At 40.9% G+C, this 16187-nt stretch overlaps 1 protein-coding gene across 1 annotated transcript; it reads right to left on the bottom strand.

The window, feature by feature from the left end:
* Nucleotides 1-632: 632 nt before the first annotated feature.
* Nucleotides 633-3521, bottom strand: LOC120548854 (cytochrome P450 1B1-like). Its single transcript, XM_039785374.1, has one exon. The coding sequence runs from the start codon at nucleotides 3278-3280 to the stop codon at nucleotides 1703-1705; it is 1578 nt and encodes a 525-aa protein (XP_039641308.1). The 5' UTR covers nucleotides 3281-3521; the 3' UTR covers nucleotides 633-1702.
* Nucleotides 3522-16187: the final 12666 nt, after the last annotated feature.

Genomic DNA, 16187 nt, shown 5'->3' with positions numbered 1-16187 from the left:
GGAGTTTCCTATGGACTTTCCGTGGCCATTTTTAAACATGATTTGGTTTCTGTTATTTACAGCCAAGCTGTTAATTATAACCATACTGGGAAAAGGGCTCTGGGGTATTATCATGAAAGCTGAGAGCTTCAGATTCAAACTCTGAACAGATACAAACAGCACAATTAATTATGCTCCATAAAACGTTCATACAAGTTATTGTTGGCATGCAGTAATAGCCCTTTAAACAAAGGTCACTGAGATAATGTAGCTGTTACATTGTGTGGCTGCATCAAAATACTTTTATAGAGAAATCAGTGTAGCTATAAATCTGCTTATGTGGGTGCTTGTGCAACAAAAGGAGGAACTTAAAACAACATCAGCTTTGGTTTTAGTAATGTTCAGCCACAAGTCAAGTATTTCAGAGGTTTCTGTTTTTGTAACAATGAGCAATGAAAGACATCTAAACTGTGGTGGCGCCTAATATCACATTGTTGGCACATATCTGCCAGCGCCAACACTAGCTAAGAAACGCTTTGAGACTTAGAAAGTAGTTCATAGTCACACCTTGCTCAGCAGGTTTAAAGGAGTATTGTGAGATTTTGCCTGTTTAGCCTAACTCTAAAAGCTAAGTGAAAATTAAACAGGACACATTGAGCATTAACAATTCACTTTATTAATTTCAGATATAGCTTATTGTTCCATCATATAAAGCCAACACATTGATAAAATATCCTCTATGAGGAATGCTTAAACATTCGAGGCAGAGAAACACATCCCTTGGGCATTGTAATATCTATAATTCCTGAATGCAGAGGCTTAAAGAGAGTGCTGTGACCATGTGATCCATGTAGCTTTGAAAAAGTGACTTTGTAAACAAACATGTTTTTGAGAATGCCCCAGGAGTGAAAGTTTTTTTTTGTACTGGTGAGATTTGTGTGTTTGGCACGAGGTCGCTGCAGTGCTTGTACAGTAAAACTGAACCCTTGTTGCATAAAGTTTGTGAAGGGTTCATGGTTCATGGCAATGTCTCTTCTTCATCCTGAAGACTTCCTCCTTCACAAACATGCCAGCCTTTTTCCTCCACTTTGATCAGCATTCTTTGTTTAATGTGTTCATATGCTTTGAGTACAGTAGATAGTGAAATACCTTAAACATCATTACATTTATTGTCATACCTGAAATATGAAATTATAAAAAACAAATTGTAACTGCTTTACGTGGCAAAGGTTAAATATAATCTTACATATTACAAATGAGAACAAGAAGTCATCAAGTGACTTTATAACATTCACAAGCATTTTGAATACAATTATATTAGTTTAAATTGACATTTAAGGGATGTAGCTATGTCTTGCATACACACTATACATGTACATGCGCAATAGTGGATGTAAAACAAGCTCACGATTCAGAATTATATACAACATCTGATCAAGTATAGAGTATTTTGTAAAGCAGAAATGTAATACATTTTCATTGATTTCAACAGTCCACAGCCTTGAATTCTACCTGTAGCTAGTATTGCATCTTTGACATCATATTCTCAGCCCTGCACCAACAATAATTCAAATATGACTGTGTTAAGATACCCATTAAATATTATTAAATATGAAAATCATACAACAGTAGGATTTAGTGCAGGCATGTTGATACTCACTGTTAAATGTCATTGGTGGAAAAGTGTTTGCTGGCCTTGAGTCACAGTATTGGGACATGCTGTTCATGCTGGGGAAACTAAGCCCAGCAGCTTTCCCCTGAGCTTGGCACTGACAGAGAATTGGAGGGGCTTCAGCGCGAGCCCGTACGAGCAGTCAAGAGTGAGAGGCACAGATGGGTTGCTTTCAAAGCTGCACTGGTGCAGCAGGACAGCTATGAATAAAAACACTTCCACCTTGGCGATCTGTTCGCCGATGCAGCGTCTTTTACCCGTGGAAAAAATCATCACGCCGTTGGTTATGTCCTTAATGAGGGCCCCAGTTTCATCAAGGAAGCGTGCAGGGTCAAAAATGTGAGGGTCCTTCCACTTCAGGGGGTCATGGTTGACGGACCACTGATTGATAAAGACAACCGTGTCTTTGGGGATGTGGAAACCCTCGATAGTGACGTCTGAGGTTGTGGAGTGTGGGATGGTGAGGGGGACGAAGCTGGTGAAGCGCATGGTCTCGTAGATGAAGGCGTCCAGGTAGGCCAGGCTGCCTCTGTCCTCAATTGATGGCAGTCTGTCTGGGCCTACTACTTTGTCTATGAGCTCCTGCAGTTTGGATTGCATTTCTGGGTATTTGACCAGGAGCAGGAGGATCCACTGCATGGTAGTTGACACAGTGTCTTGACCTGCTCCAATCAGATCTGTCACTGTTGCTTCAACAAACTCTTTGGTCAGTCCGCTGTCCTGTCTGTGCTCAATCACATTGATGATGGCATCACTCATGTCTCTGGTCACATTTGGGTTATAGGACTCTCTGTGCTGCGTCACTTTGTCTTTCACGAAGGCGAAAAACTCCTCGTTGAGGTTTTTAAAGTTTTCATAGACACTGCGGACTGGATTAGGGAAGGACTGAAGCCAGGGCATGACATCTACCAAGCTACCCGCCCCCACGGTCTCCCCAAACTTGTCCAACTTTTTTAATAAGGTCCTGAACTCCAGGTCGTCATGTCCGTATCGCTTGCCAAAGCAGAGAGCGCACATGGTATTAGCAGCAGCTACTGTAAATTCATGAGCCGGGTCAACATACCGTCCATCAGTGCTGTGGCGCAAAAATGCCTGCACCAACTCCATGGCCTCGGCTGTAACATGTTGCTCAAAGGCTTTTTTGGTCTGACAGTTTGCAGAGGAAAAGGCTCTGAGGCTGGACTGGGCTATTTTCCTGTGCGCTTTCCACTGTTTGCCATAATTAGTAAATGTCACACTTCTGCCTCCAGAGATCATCTGAAAAGAGGCAAATTTTGGTCTGCCTGCAAACTCTGTGCTGTGCTGTATGAGAGCCTCACGTATCGCCCTGTCTCCATTCAGAACCACAACGTCGCTGCAGCCCAGCCGTATCTGGTACACATTGCCGTATTTTTTGGCTAGCTTGGCAAAGGTGATGTGAGGCATCTGGCCCAGCTGCATGGCGTTGCCGACCACGGGCCAGGCGAAGGGTCCCGGCAGTCTTCTCTTGAGCCTGAGGTTCCTGACCCACAGACAGGCTTCCAGACAGAAGAGGAAAACAAAGGAGGCGACCAGAGCAGGCTGGACCTGTCCACTCCATTCCCTGATGATGCTGCTGCCCTTCACACCAAACTCTGTGTCCAGTGCCATTGTGACTAATTTTCTGCACACTTGTTCCTCAAAAAAAATAAAAAAATCTTTTCACCAAAGTCTGATCAGTTGTATGTTTTCAAGAAACAAATCAATATATCCATATCAGATGAGAAAAAAATATTTAAGGTATCAATGTCAATCAAATACTTTATAATAAGTCATAGTGGTAAGAAAAAAATAACTGATAAAAAGAAGTGAGTTAAGGTGATTTATTTTTTTTTGTCTTTAGTCAGTCTTTTCATGAAGATTTAAAGCTTAAGTGCCTGCTTTATGCTCCACTCCAGCGTCTTATATGTTTTGCAGTTGGTGGGCAGGGCTCAGGGTAACTTCCATACTCCTCCCATTGTGGTAGTCCTGCAGACCCCGCTCTCTCATCTCTCTGTTGTCACTCGCTGTCGGAGGCGCGCGCTTCTGAGCGTCGAGGGACACCGTGAGCGTGCAGCGTGGACGACCGCCGTCCACTGCAGAGAAAAAAAAGTCAGCAACTAGTGACCGATTCAATAGGAAACGTGTCGAGCCAATTTGTTTTACTAATTGGAGGACTGGCAGAGTTTGCACGTTTCAAAGTGTATCGTTCTAACATGATTTATTCTCTGGCTGCACAGCACTCAGCGGGCGCAAAAAACTGTTTGCATACGGGTTGTCTAACACTTGAGTGAGTTGATAGTAATTACATTTATACAAAATCTGTTTTAAAAGCGTAATTATATTTTCAGTTACGTGACTTTTCCTTTCCTTTTAGCCTGACTTTTGGTCTGCTTAAAAACTTAGTTTGCATGCATATCCACCAGATGGAATCTATATGCAGCATAACGTGTCTTTAATGTTTAGTCTATAGTGATCAATTCAGTGATTTCAAAAGTGTATGTTGTCATTTTATTGTTGTTTTTGTCCGCAGATTCTGTGTTAGTTTGTCATAAAATGTCATTCCAAAAGAAAAAGTTGAGAGAAGGTGACGCACCACAGCCCGACTCCAACGAGTCTCTGCCGACCGCATTTATATTGGATTTTAACGTTTTACTTGATTTCTATAACTTTATCGCAAAAACAGATTAAAAACAGTTAACAGGGAAGACAATAAACAGTATGCCCACTATGAAATGTCACACTTGCAGTTTGTACATTAAAAAATAAAAATCACACCTCAGATACAGTATAATAGCAAATTCCAAAATATCACATAGGCTACATACATATCAAGATCAATATGGGCTCGATGATCCCTATTGAAATATTACAGTCATTTATTGGATTTTTCTTTATTTTAATTAGACCGATTTTTCACATTACAGTAAAGGCATCTGACAGTGGCAGAATAATTTCACTGAAATCACATCACAAACAATAACGCAGTGTGGACATGAAATATTTATACTTGAATTTTCTTCAACGTCTTGTTTTTTTCCAAACACATGAACTGCAGTTTTGTATTACACGCTAGGTTGCATCATACCACAACAAACTTTAGGTGCCCCCCCCCCCCACCCAACAGTGATTCTCCTTTCAAGCTACAGTCCCCAAAATATGGGGAAATCACATTAAACTGAGGACAAAAAAGGTAAATCTGAGGCCAAATCTTGGTCATATTTAATTTCTTTGCCTCAGGTAATAAATCACAAGCTCTGTGTTGTTATAGTTGCACAATCACATTAGGTAAATAGTTTTTTTTTCTGTCAGATAGATAGATAGATAGATAGATAGATAGATAGATAGATAGATAGATAAAAAGATAGATAGAAGCAAATATGGCATTCGTTAAAAAATCTTTGTTCTGTTGATTCTGTTAAATGTACAGTTCAAAGTGATGTGAATTCCCATGGCAAAACATTTTCTCTCTCTTTGCAGTAGGCAAAATTTGTTTCTTGTTTTCCCACCAACTGTGAAGTTTATTTTTGCAGGGAGGTAATGGCCTTAATTGAAGGTACTCAAACATTTCCGTAGCAAGGCGCTAAGTCAGAGGGAAAGAGACTTCACTACCACACAAGCACAGTCAGTCAATATCAGCAGGAAAGGGGGAGGATGGGTGAGGAATGGGGGCAGAAAATGATATCTAATTAACGTTTCAAAAATGTGTTTTACAACAATTATTGATACCGAGTTATGGGTCCAATTTATTGACCCATTGTTAAAACAAATTGTAAAGACAAGGACGCAGGAGAACGTATTACTGTATATGCAGCATTAGTCAAATAGAACATAAAACATGCGCTAATTCACCTTAAAGTTGAACTGCTTCTGTAACATCGGATGTTTTACAACCCTCAACATTTCACTGCTTCACTAGATATAACAGAAAACTTCTGCAAGTTACAATTTCACAATCCGACCAGATACACTCCCAAACTGTTATGTCTGATTTCATTAACTGATAAATAACAGATCTTATAGGCACAGCATGCCCAAATCGTCAAAACAAACAGGTAAACAATAAAAGTAACTTAAGTATATCTACATTATGTGTTATGTGTCATTCTTTCACAATAATGGTCCTTAAACAGCCTTTACAGATGTCGAGAGTCTTGCTGGTTCAGAACTCTGCCTGAGAGCTGTTTGTCTTGAGAAATGCGGTGTGGCTCAGCACCAAAGCCTCCAGAACGATTCCTCGGTTAACCAGAGACATAGCAATGTCTTCGAATACACTGCCTGCACTGGGGACGACTGTTTCTTCTCTCCTCTATTCCTATAGGGGGAATCCCCCCCCCCTCCCCTCCACCACCACTACCTCCTTCTCCTCGCCTGAGTCTGCTCCTCATACACATGTGGCCACTCGCATCCCCATCACGCTAATTAGAGCCAGGTTTGTGGCTAAGGAAGGGGTGGTTGGTTGGCGGGAGGGAGGGGTTGTAGTTTGTGTGTATGTGCATGGGAGGGGTGGAGGCTCGGGTTGTGTGTGTGTGTGTGTGTGTGTGTGTGTGGGTGAGAGGGTGGGGGGTGTCGTGTGTGCGTTTTGCGTGTGGCTGCTGTGTTTGCCCGTGATTACCCCTTGTAACCTGGCTGTGAAAGGTTGGCCCTGACCCTGTGTTGACTCTGGCTGAGAGGGGGAGTAGTCGGAGGGGGTTTGGGGCTGGGGAGTGGAGGCGGGGAAGGTCTATAGGCCGCTGCATGTCATGTGCTGGCGGGTGGGCACTCGCTGTGTGGAGACGGGGCCAATAGCAGACCAGGCTGTCCCGGCTCTGGAGCTAATCATTGTTTACTAGTCTCATTTCCACTTCTCAGTGAGCTACTGTCACGCACAGCACCAACAGAGAGGAAGGAAGGGGAGCAAGGAGAGGAAAGCCAGGGGTCCAACAGGCAGTTGGGGAGCTGGTGGGACTTGGGAAAGGGAAGAGTAGAGAGAATGCAGTAATTAAAGTGAAGATTTATTTTTTTCTTGAGTGAACAAAGGTAAGCCAAGACTGAAAAAGCTGCAGCCAAAAACAACCTGACAAACCAGTAAACAGACCAATAAAAACATCCTCTGGGCCAAAGCCACCTCAGGCAGCCAGGACGTAACCACCGGACATTGCTAGTTAGGGATGGTGATGTTTCAAATGAGAACATTTTCGCTTGCCAGACCACAATATGAGGAAAGAGAGATACTTGGAAAAATGGTCACTGTCTGACATGATTGTTGTTTGTTTGTAGCAAGCCTGAGAAAAGACATGCAAAGGCAAAATTCACTTCAGTGGGGTGATACCAAACGGACTGGTGGTTAAAGTGCTATAAGTATTTTTTCACATACGGTGTATACAAAAAAAAAGAAAAAAGATCCATTTCAACCCTGTGCTGTTGAGTTCAACTCTTAGAGGTCATTTTTTTTCACATGGTGTTATCATGTTAAAAAGTGAAAAGGAGACAAATTAGTTTACCACAAACATAGCTCTGAATGTTAATGTTGTTCCGTATCCTCTGGGTGTGCGAATAAGCCATAGCAACTCTATAACGTGATAATATGTCAATGTTGTCTTTACAACTTGTTGCGCTACTTGTCAAAAGTGTCTATTAATGCAGGTTTACTAGTGTTTTTCTTTTTTTAATTCAAAGCACTGCTGTGAAATGTTAGACTGGATAAACCCAGCCCGATCTGCCGACGATTTTATTTTGCCCTGCAGCTCAGGCTGGAAACCTGTATGTTTATCTATCCTGCTTCCTTTACAATTTTGCGGGGACCGGGACCAATCACAAACTGGCTTATCCACCTGGCGCGCTATTGGCAGGTTTAACACGATGACGATAGAGAAGCGACCAAGCAGCTTCTTGTTTACATTCGGCCACCGAAGCGCAGCAACCCGTTGATGCCGTTGTCGCTGCTACGTCACCCGGATCGTTGGTCTGATTGGTTGACGGACTATCCAATTGCGTACAGAGTCATTTGAACTATGGCCGTTGATCACGACTCTTGTGCAGTAGAGACTAATGTTCAATCTTAAAAGATTGAGCTTGGTCTGGTGATAGCCAGACTACTGGAATGTGCCTGTTTTACAAATGTTTTAACGATAATCCAAAAGTAGAACACTGATGATTTCATCCACCAACAAAATGGTTGTGAAAGTGAAAATATTGCACTTAGGTTAAAAAACTTCCTTTTTGAAAATGTCTAAATCCATGCTCAGACTGATTTGTGGTCCAAATGTGTGTTGTATATTGTAAAAAAATGACAAAGTATTTGTACACTATGACCACTCTGCATGTATTGCATTACATATACATTTCACCACACAGCACAATGAACCTCAGGCACACAAAACAAGATTGAGTAATTGAGAATTCCATTCCTTGTTTGTGAACTTGTCAAAACCTCCATGTCTTCACTCGTCTGACAGGCTGTTTCACAATGGCCCAGACAACCTGATGTCAGATGGGGTGAATTACAGTATCACAGCAGGTCCAGTGTCCTGTGCTGATTTAGATTTGGGGTAAAAGAAAGAAAATACCATCCCAAGCAATCTAGTTATCTCTGATAGCTCCGTTGTGTTAGACCTGCTGTGGCCAAAGATGTGTTGCTGTAGGCGATATCAAACAGCCCACATAAAAGAGGAGAGCACTACTTTTGGAAAATGTTTTCCTGGAATGATTTAAGGTCTTTGGTTAAACCATGAAGACATGCATTTAGAACCTTCCCAAAAGTATGGGTTTTAACCTTAGTACAATGTTTTCTTACACATACTGCACTTTCATGTGGCATTGTAGTTGAATAAAGCAACGACACATTCAAGGTTAGGGGTTTGATTCAGTCCAGTGACCACCCACACTACACATTTTTCACACTTCTATCATCCAGGGTTCCAGACATTTAGCAATTTGAATATGAAATGTTCTTTCAAAGTGGCACACAGTCATTTCTTTCAAGATCCTGAGGAATGAAAGTTGTCCTTAGATGCACTTATACCCAGATCAGCTTGAAATTATAGTTTAAATTTCTGCATACATATAAAAACAAGGATATTAAACTAGCAATAAAGGGACTAAGGAAAGACAGTTACATCATCAAAGCTCAGGAAGGTCACCCTGTAGGAAACTGCAGACAAATTTATTATTGTTAATATAGTAACTTATTAGGATGTTTTTCTCTTTTCCCACACTCCTCCTGGACTCCTCTTCACTGTGTGCAGGCTGCATGATAGATCTTCACTTAATGTGGCACCCAGGACAGGAGCCATGTATTATGTACAGTTTAGAGATATTTGTTTCTAATCCCATAGAGTTTTTGCGTGCTATGGGAGCAGAGCAGGGATGAGCTTGCGTGCCATGCTGGGCTGGCGTGCACGGAGCTCGGTCACTGAACTCCGGCTTCCCCAGGGAGCGGGGGCGGCGGGGGAGGAGGAGGTGGTGTGGGGCTGCAGAGAGATTAAAATGAGACGAGGGAGAAAGCACAAGTAGAAATGGCTTCCAGATGACCCCGACTCTGTGAGCTCATCATAGAATCGGTAGGACACAGTTCATTACGCATTACCCACCTCCTGCCTGATGAATTAGCTTATTAATTAAATACTTTAAAGGAAAGTGCCACAGTGGCAATATTATAAGAAGTGAGGATAGCCTACATAAATATTTTAAAGAGCAAAAAAAGATGTTATTTGGTCAACTTGCTGGCCGCACAGGTCTCTGAATGTTATTACATTACAATCCAGAACAGCATTAAATGAATACAGTAATCTATCATGAGGAGACAATTTTAAACTGACATTTTAGTAAAGCTAAATCTGAATATTATTCTGAAACTTTCTTCTGACATGCCACTCAAAGAATTACTTTGAACTTTTATTGTCTTCTCTGTTTTGCAGCTCAGCCATCCATGTAACTTTGTAAAAAGATGTGGGTTGTGTCTCATGACATTCTGTATTTTATGCCTTTTTTATTCAAAGTATATCTTGTTTTTGGGAAAAGAAAAAAATTTTTTTAATTTTTTTTGGAAAACATTTTGAAACGACAGCTTTGGTGTAGGGTTTTATCACCATGTCGCCAGCAAATGATTGCAGTGTTTTCAAGGTGCATAAAGGCAAGAGAGTATAGAGACCTCATCAGCTATTCTTTAATTATTAGTGGATAATTTAATACTTTTTGACCTAAAATTTAGGAATTCAACCTTTTGTAATACGCCACTTTGCAGCCTATGCTGTTAAAATTGATACTAAGATTATAGGCCCAGGTGGCTCCTTTTTGTAAAGGTCAGATTATTACATCCATGATATACAACCTTTGCTGTTATGCATTATATTCTTTGCAGTGGAAAAAAATAGGGAAGATGGACAGCCTACCATTAAGAGTTTGACATGAACTTTACGCTCTGAGTCATCAGAATGCACTCAGGTCTCCATAGTGGTTATGCAAAAAAAACTCACAGAAGAAGCCCTAACTTGTGTTTAATACGCACGTATCCATATTCATCCCATTTTAAGTGCCATCTTCGTATGAGACATGGCAGAAGTACATTTCATGAACAACCCTTTTTTTTTAAGACTCCTTTTTGGGCTTTTCCACCTTTATTTGACAGGCCAGCTAGGTGAGAAAGGGGGAAGACATGCAGGAAATCGTCACAGGTCGGATTTGAACCCTGGACCTCTGCGTCGAGGCATAAACCTCTCAGTATATGTGCGCCTGCTCTACCCACTGATCCAACCCAGCCGCATAAACTAACCTTTTTGCAATTAAATGTTCATAGTAGCTTGTCAAGAGTTATTTCAACAGAAACAAAAGATAATGTAAAACATACAATATGTAAGTCAGTTTCTCCCGGTTAGGATTCCTTCAGTGTATATCATTCATGAGGTTTTTACCTGGAGCCGAATAATGCGCAGGGGTCTCTCCAAACAGACTCGGTGATTTAAACCGGTAAAAACACTAAATACAGCAGTTTCACTTTAAAAATCTGTGTTTCTCCGATGCTTTTTGGCTCGTCGATGGAGGGGCTGCTGCTAACTTTTACTCACCTTCTTTTCTTTGATAACTTAAGATCCAGACGTTCAGGAGGTTTTTACCAGCAGCCGAATTATGCACAGAGGTCTCCTACTTTCCAAAACAAATGGACCCTGTAAAAACCGTGAATATAGCAGTTTCACAATAAAAATCATTGTTTCTCCTACGCTGTTCGGCACGTCTATAACTTAGACGTCCTTCATCCTGTTAAAATATATATAATATATGTTAGAAGTGACCAAGATCTAAAAAAAAGTGCGTCGTAAAAATGTGGCTTAAAACTGGATAAAAAGTCAATTTAGAAAAGCGTCTGACAGACAACCACAACGCTTGATGCATGCGCAAAGGAGCTAAGACGCCATTGACAGTGAAGGCGACCAAATGACACGGACCGTATCCTTGATTAAAATGACAGATTTCTCTGGGTTTAAACATTTTTGGAAGCCAAGAAGTGTTGTAAGAACACAACTCAACAAAATATATAATAAAGGTCTAGTCGTTTGTCGACATTTTAAATGCGGAAAAGCTATATATTATACCTTTAACTGGCACAGCAAAGGGCAGTACTTTCTAAGTGTTCATACGTTTTGAGAGACAGTACAGTTACCTAAGATGTGGACGACGCGGACAGACGAGGTAAAAGTAGCCAGATGGCAGCAGAAAGATTGAGATTCCAGGCTTGCTGTGCGGTTATTATGTGTACAGCACTCTATGTGATCAAGATTTGCCTGGTTGCAAGGCTAAACTTAAACATTTGGAAGTTACTGGGTTTATTGTTCCCGATCTTTTACAGTCTTTCTGGGACATAGTACTCAAAGTGATTTCCCAGAGACAAGGCTACTGACTTGCTCGGCACTCTCCTTAACTTCTTTCTTGCTGTCATTAGTCAATATCCGGCATTGTTTGAAATGTGCAATGTTGTAGCAGGTCACTTTAACTGTATCCATAGTATATAAAATATATATTTTCATTCCATGTTGTCTATTGTAGATCCTGCACTTCCACTTTGCATAGACTATAAGATTGCCAGAGTGATTCCATTATATAAGAAAGGGAGTAAACTAGACCCTGGTAATTATAGACCTGTCTCAATTCTAGGTTGTCTGTCAAAGATAATTGAAAGGATCATATTTGAACAGATTGATAATTACTTAAAATCACAAAACCTACTTTATGAGTTCCAGTCTGGCTTTCGTAAATCACACTCTACGGATTCCTTCATTTAGGGAAAACTGAATCTATATTGTTTGGAACAAAGATAAAGTTAAAGAAAGCCTCAGGTTTTAAGGTCCTAGCTGGAGATGTAATTACTGCCAAGGAATCAATCAGTTACCTTGGATGTATGTTAGATTGTAACTTATCTGGAGTACGTCAGGCCCAAAAGGTAATCACCAAAGTAAATCAGAGAGTCCATTTTTTGGCCAGAATATCAAAGTTTTTGGATGAAAAAAAGCTAATTCTGGCAGGAGCTTTAATTCAGCCTTATTTTGATTATGCGCATGGCTCATGGTACAATGGTGTCACAGGGAACCTGAAACATAGGCTTCAGATGTCTCAAAATAAATTAATAAGGCTTATTTTAGACCTTCCCATAAGAACTCATCTGGAATCTTCCCACTTTGAAAGGGTGGGATGGTTAAAAGTTGAGGATCAAGTGTTTCAGATGCAGCTGGGTATGGTACATAAAATTGTTTATGGAGATGTTCTCAAATATTTTAGAAATTATTTTAAAGGTACAATATGTAACATTTCTGCTTTAAAATGTCTAAAAATGACCATACCTATGTTATATATTTTTATGAGTTGTGTTCTTACACTATCCCAAATGTTTCCACCAAATGTCAAACCCAGAGAAATCTGTTATTTTATTTTCAGACACGGCACGTTTCCTTTAGTCGCCCGTCAGTGGCGTCATATAACCTTTCACCCTCCAGTTACTCTAACTTCCGTCAGAACACTGGCACCAAGATGATACGTTCAGGAGTAATTGTAAATCATGCAATGTCACAGAAAAAAAATACTTGTAACCGTAATACTGCTTTTTTTTGGCCATAAAGCATCATTTTGTGATTAATTACATCCCACTTTTTATCACAGTAATACAACAGATACCTGATTTATTTTGAAAGTTCAATATCGACAAGTAGCTAACATTGATGCTAATGCTTTGTGGGTAACATTATGAGGTTACAACATCATTCAACACGCTTTAGTATGACTGTTTCGACCACAGTTAACAGGACTGGGCCAAGCCACGAATAACTTCACTAGCAACGTTAACTGTATAGATAGACGATTAATCTAATGCTAATTTAGCCAGCTAGAACACCCCGGTCTGTCTGCCTCACTCCCCCGGCGCAGAGAGACTCAGTCGGGGATGACAGCTGACAACAGCCCCGGGACATAAAGCTAGCTAGCTATCGTTAGCCCCCAGTCAGCTATCAGCCAGCTACTTTTATTACAGCAACCCCCCGGCCAGAACTTATCTCCAGTGCCTGGTGCTTACGACGCTAACGGCAGTTTAATTAAACGTCGGGAAACTGACCATATCAGACCAGGCACCGAGTCACAACAGCGGCCATCCATAGAGTTAGCTACATCTCCCGCGCGCTACCGGTTGTATGTGCTGAAAATCTCCCTCCGCCGAATTTCTCCCCTCTTCGCGTTAAGCTGTCTTTACGGTTAGCTAAATTAACCCGACAAAAGGTGAGTTAAGCACCAAAACGAAAAGTTAAGATTACTGAAAAGTGAAGGGGAGATAATTCCGGGCAGCTGGGAGATGTTCTGCTGCTGCACAACCGGCATCGAACGTCCTGGCTCGCTGTCGCGGAGATTCCCCCGACAATCCCCACCCACACCCGTCTCTCAGCCTCGTTTAGTAGCTAGCTAGCGTTACAACAAACCCCGTCCGCCCCGGTGTTGAAACGATCCAAAAGGTGACACTGATATGTGAAATATGTTGTGTTTTAGCTGCTGGCTACTGTTAGCTTGCTGGCTCACGAGCTAACTGGTCAGCTACAAATAAAAATCTAATCAAGAAAAACGTAATTATGTTGGGGAAACTGCAGCTATTTTATTAGAATGAATAAACGTAACGTGAATAAACTTGAACGGGTAAACTCGTCCGTGAACTGATGCATTCTAACTGGCAGCGAAGGTGTTTAACACTTAAAACTCCCATAATTCCACGCAACTTCCCAACGTCATCAAAAGTCCAGTTTTACCGTCCATTGTTTTGGTTGAGAGACCCCTAGTGGCAGAAAGTTACATATTGTACGTTTAATAGGGTAAACAAAGTTCACAGGTACTCCACTAGGGGTAGCTCAACAGATTTTGTACCCCCCAGATTTAACACTAATCTGGGCAAACAGTCCTTTCTTTATGCTGGAACTACCCTTTGGAACCGGTTACCTGGTACACTCAAGACAGTAAGAAGCATAGGCAGTTTTAAACAGGGTTTGAAAGTATGGCTTAGGTGCCAATCATAGTCATATAGTCACATATCATATCATAGTCTATTTTAATTATTATTTTTTCTGTATAATATGGATGAATTTGTTTAATGTATGATGAGTGATTGATATGTGATTTGCTGCCACTTGTCTTTTCCCCTGCCCTTATAGGGACCACAATGGAAATAAGTCTTTGGGCTTTATTGTGTCATCCCTGACTATTTATGTATTTTTAATGTATTTATATGTATTTTAATGTCTTATTATCAATCAAATAAGGTCTTGATAACTTGTTTGTTGTTTGTCTGTATGTACGATATGTTAGCCATTAATACAAACACTACATCAACAGCTGACACTACTTGTTGCTGCTGCACATGCACTCCTACTGGCATATTTAGTCATCTGCATTAAGGATTGTAGTCTATAGGAGCGATAGCATGACATCCTACATATTGTTTATCATTTTAGTATGAATTGTTATATCTTGTTATAAATGTTATGGTTTTATAATAAAGGGCTTATTTTAAAATTGATCTGGGAAATAACAGTTCCCCAGGTCAAGAATGAATGAGCTATTTCCATTACAACTGAGCTAGTCTACAGTATATGCTCGACATTCCACTTCCAGGATTGCTCCGGTGCCGCAGGAAATTCCGCCGGATGCATGTATTTTCCGTTTCCTTCCGCTCTCTTTGTGTTGGAATTTTAAACTCCAGTGGATTTATGAGGACTATGGTTAACTGCTCCTCTGATCTCTGCAGGGTAAATTGAGACAGCTAGCTAGACTATCTGTCCAATCTGAGTTTTCTCTCGCACATACTGTTTTTTTTACATCGACTCCGTGCTAGACTAAAGTGCTGATTATTCTGAGGCTCTGTATTTGTTCTATAAGTTGCATCCCAATAGCCAAAATTACACTATAAAAGTTACACGTTGCTTATCAGGGATTCTTATCACTCAAATGAAAACGGTTAAAGAAAGTTTTACGCAGTCTACCCCAGTTGATACCCTAGAAATCACATGGTCTATAGTGCAGGAAAATGAAGTAGTTTGTTCTTTGGGTATGACACAGGATGTTCCTGTTTCTTCTCCATACATTTTACTAACATACATATTTATGAGCTGTTTTGTGTCTGTCTCTCTTTGGGACGCTGCAGGTGGGGAGGCTGAGCTGGTCTGATTGAGGCTCAGACACAGGCACACTGAACATTATGTGCAGTATGGATACTACCAGCGGGTTGCTCTTCTCATTGTGTAATTGGGCGGATAATGTTCCGTGATTCCTTCTCTTTTGCACCTCCATATGTTACGCTTGAGCAGCTCGGTACATTTTAGTATCCTGAAAATTAACTGGGGTCAACGAGCGGTCGGGTAACCCCCCTTCACTGCTCCAATTCTGCAGATGAGCCGATGGTACACAGCAACAGCGGTACAGACACCTCAGAGGGCAGAGCTCATCCACTGTCCTAGGCTCACTGGTGTGCATACATCATTGCAATATAAGGGCAGAAAAATCCATACTGTAAATAATTATTGGCAGATGGGAAAGAAAGAAACTATATTAAGAATATAAGTAATCTGTGTTATAAAAAAAAACATAAATATACACAGACAAACTCAAAATCTGTGAAAGTCATTTTGTTCTGAACTAGGAACAAGCAGAGCTTAGGAGAGTGTAAATTTAGTGTGTGTGTGTGTGTGTGTGTGTTAGTCTGTACTACACGCCCCATTTGCACACCAACACAGCCCTGCGTATCTGGGATTGTAAATTGTGAAGCAATTACTGTGAAACAAGGTCTTTAAGACCAGGGAATTAACTTGAATTGCTTTAAATCATGACTACTGCCAAGTGCTTTCCAGTTTTGCCAGCTTTTTGTCATTTTTCTGCATTGTGCCGGTAGTTTTAAAATTACTTTGACTGTACAATTAATGCCATCTTCTTGACACTGTTGCAGCTCCTTTTGCTCAATTGACATTTCACTTGTCTCAAACCTTAAAGTGTTTTGTTTGACTCACCTGCTTCTATTTATCCACGCTCCTTCATTTGTGGATTG

The sequence above is a fragment of the Perca fluviatilis genome, chromosome 20 (genome assembly GCF_010015445.1).
Source record: "Perca fluviatilis chromosome 20, GENO_Pfluv_1.0, whole genome shotgun sequence".
Taxonomy (NCBI): domain Eukaryota; kingdom Metazoa; phylum Chordata; class Actinopteri; order Perciformes; family Percidae; genus Perca; species Perca fluviatilis.
The sequence above is the reverse complement of the archived record's forward strand: the minus strand, read 5'-3'. Positions and strand labels throughout refer to the sequence as shown.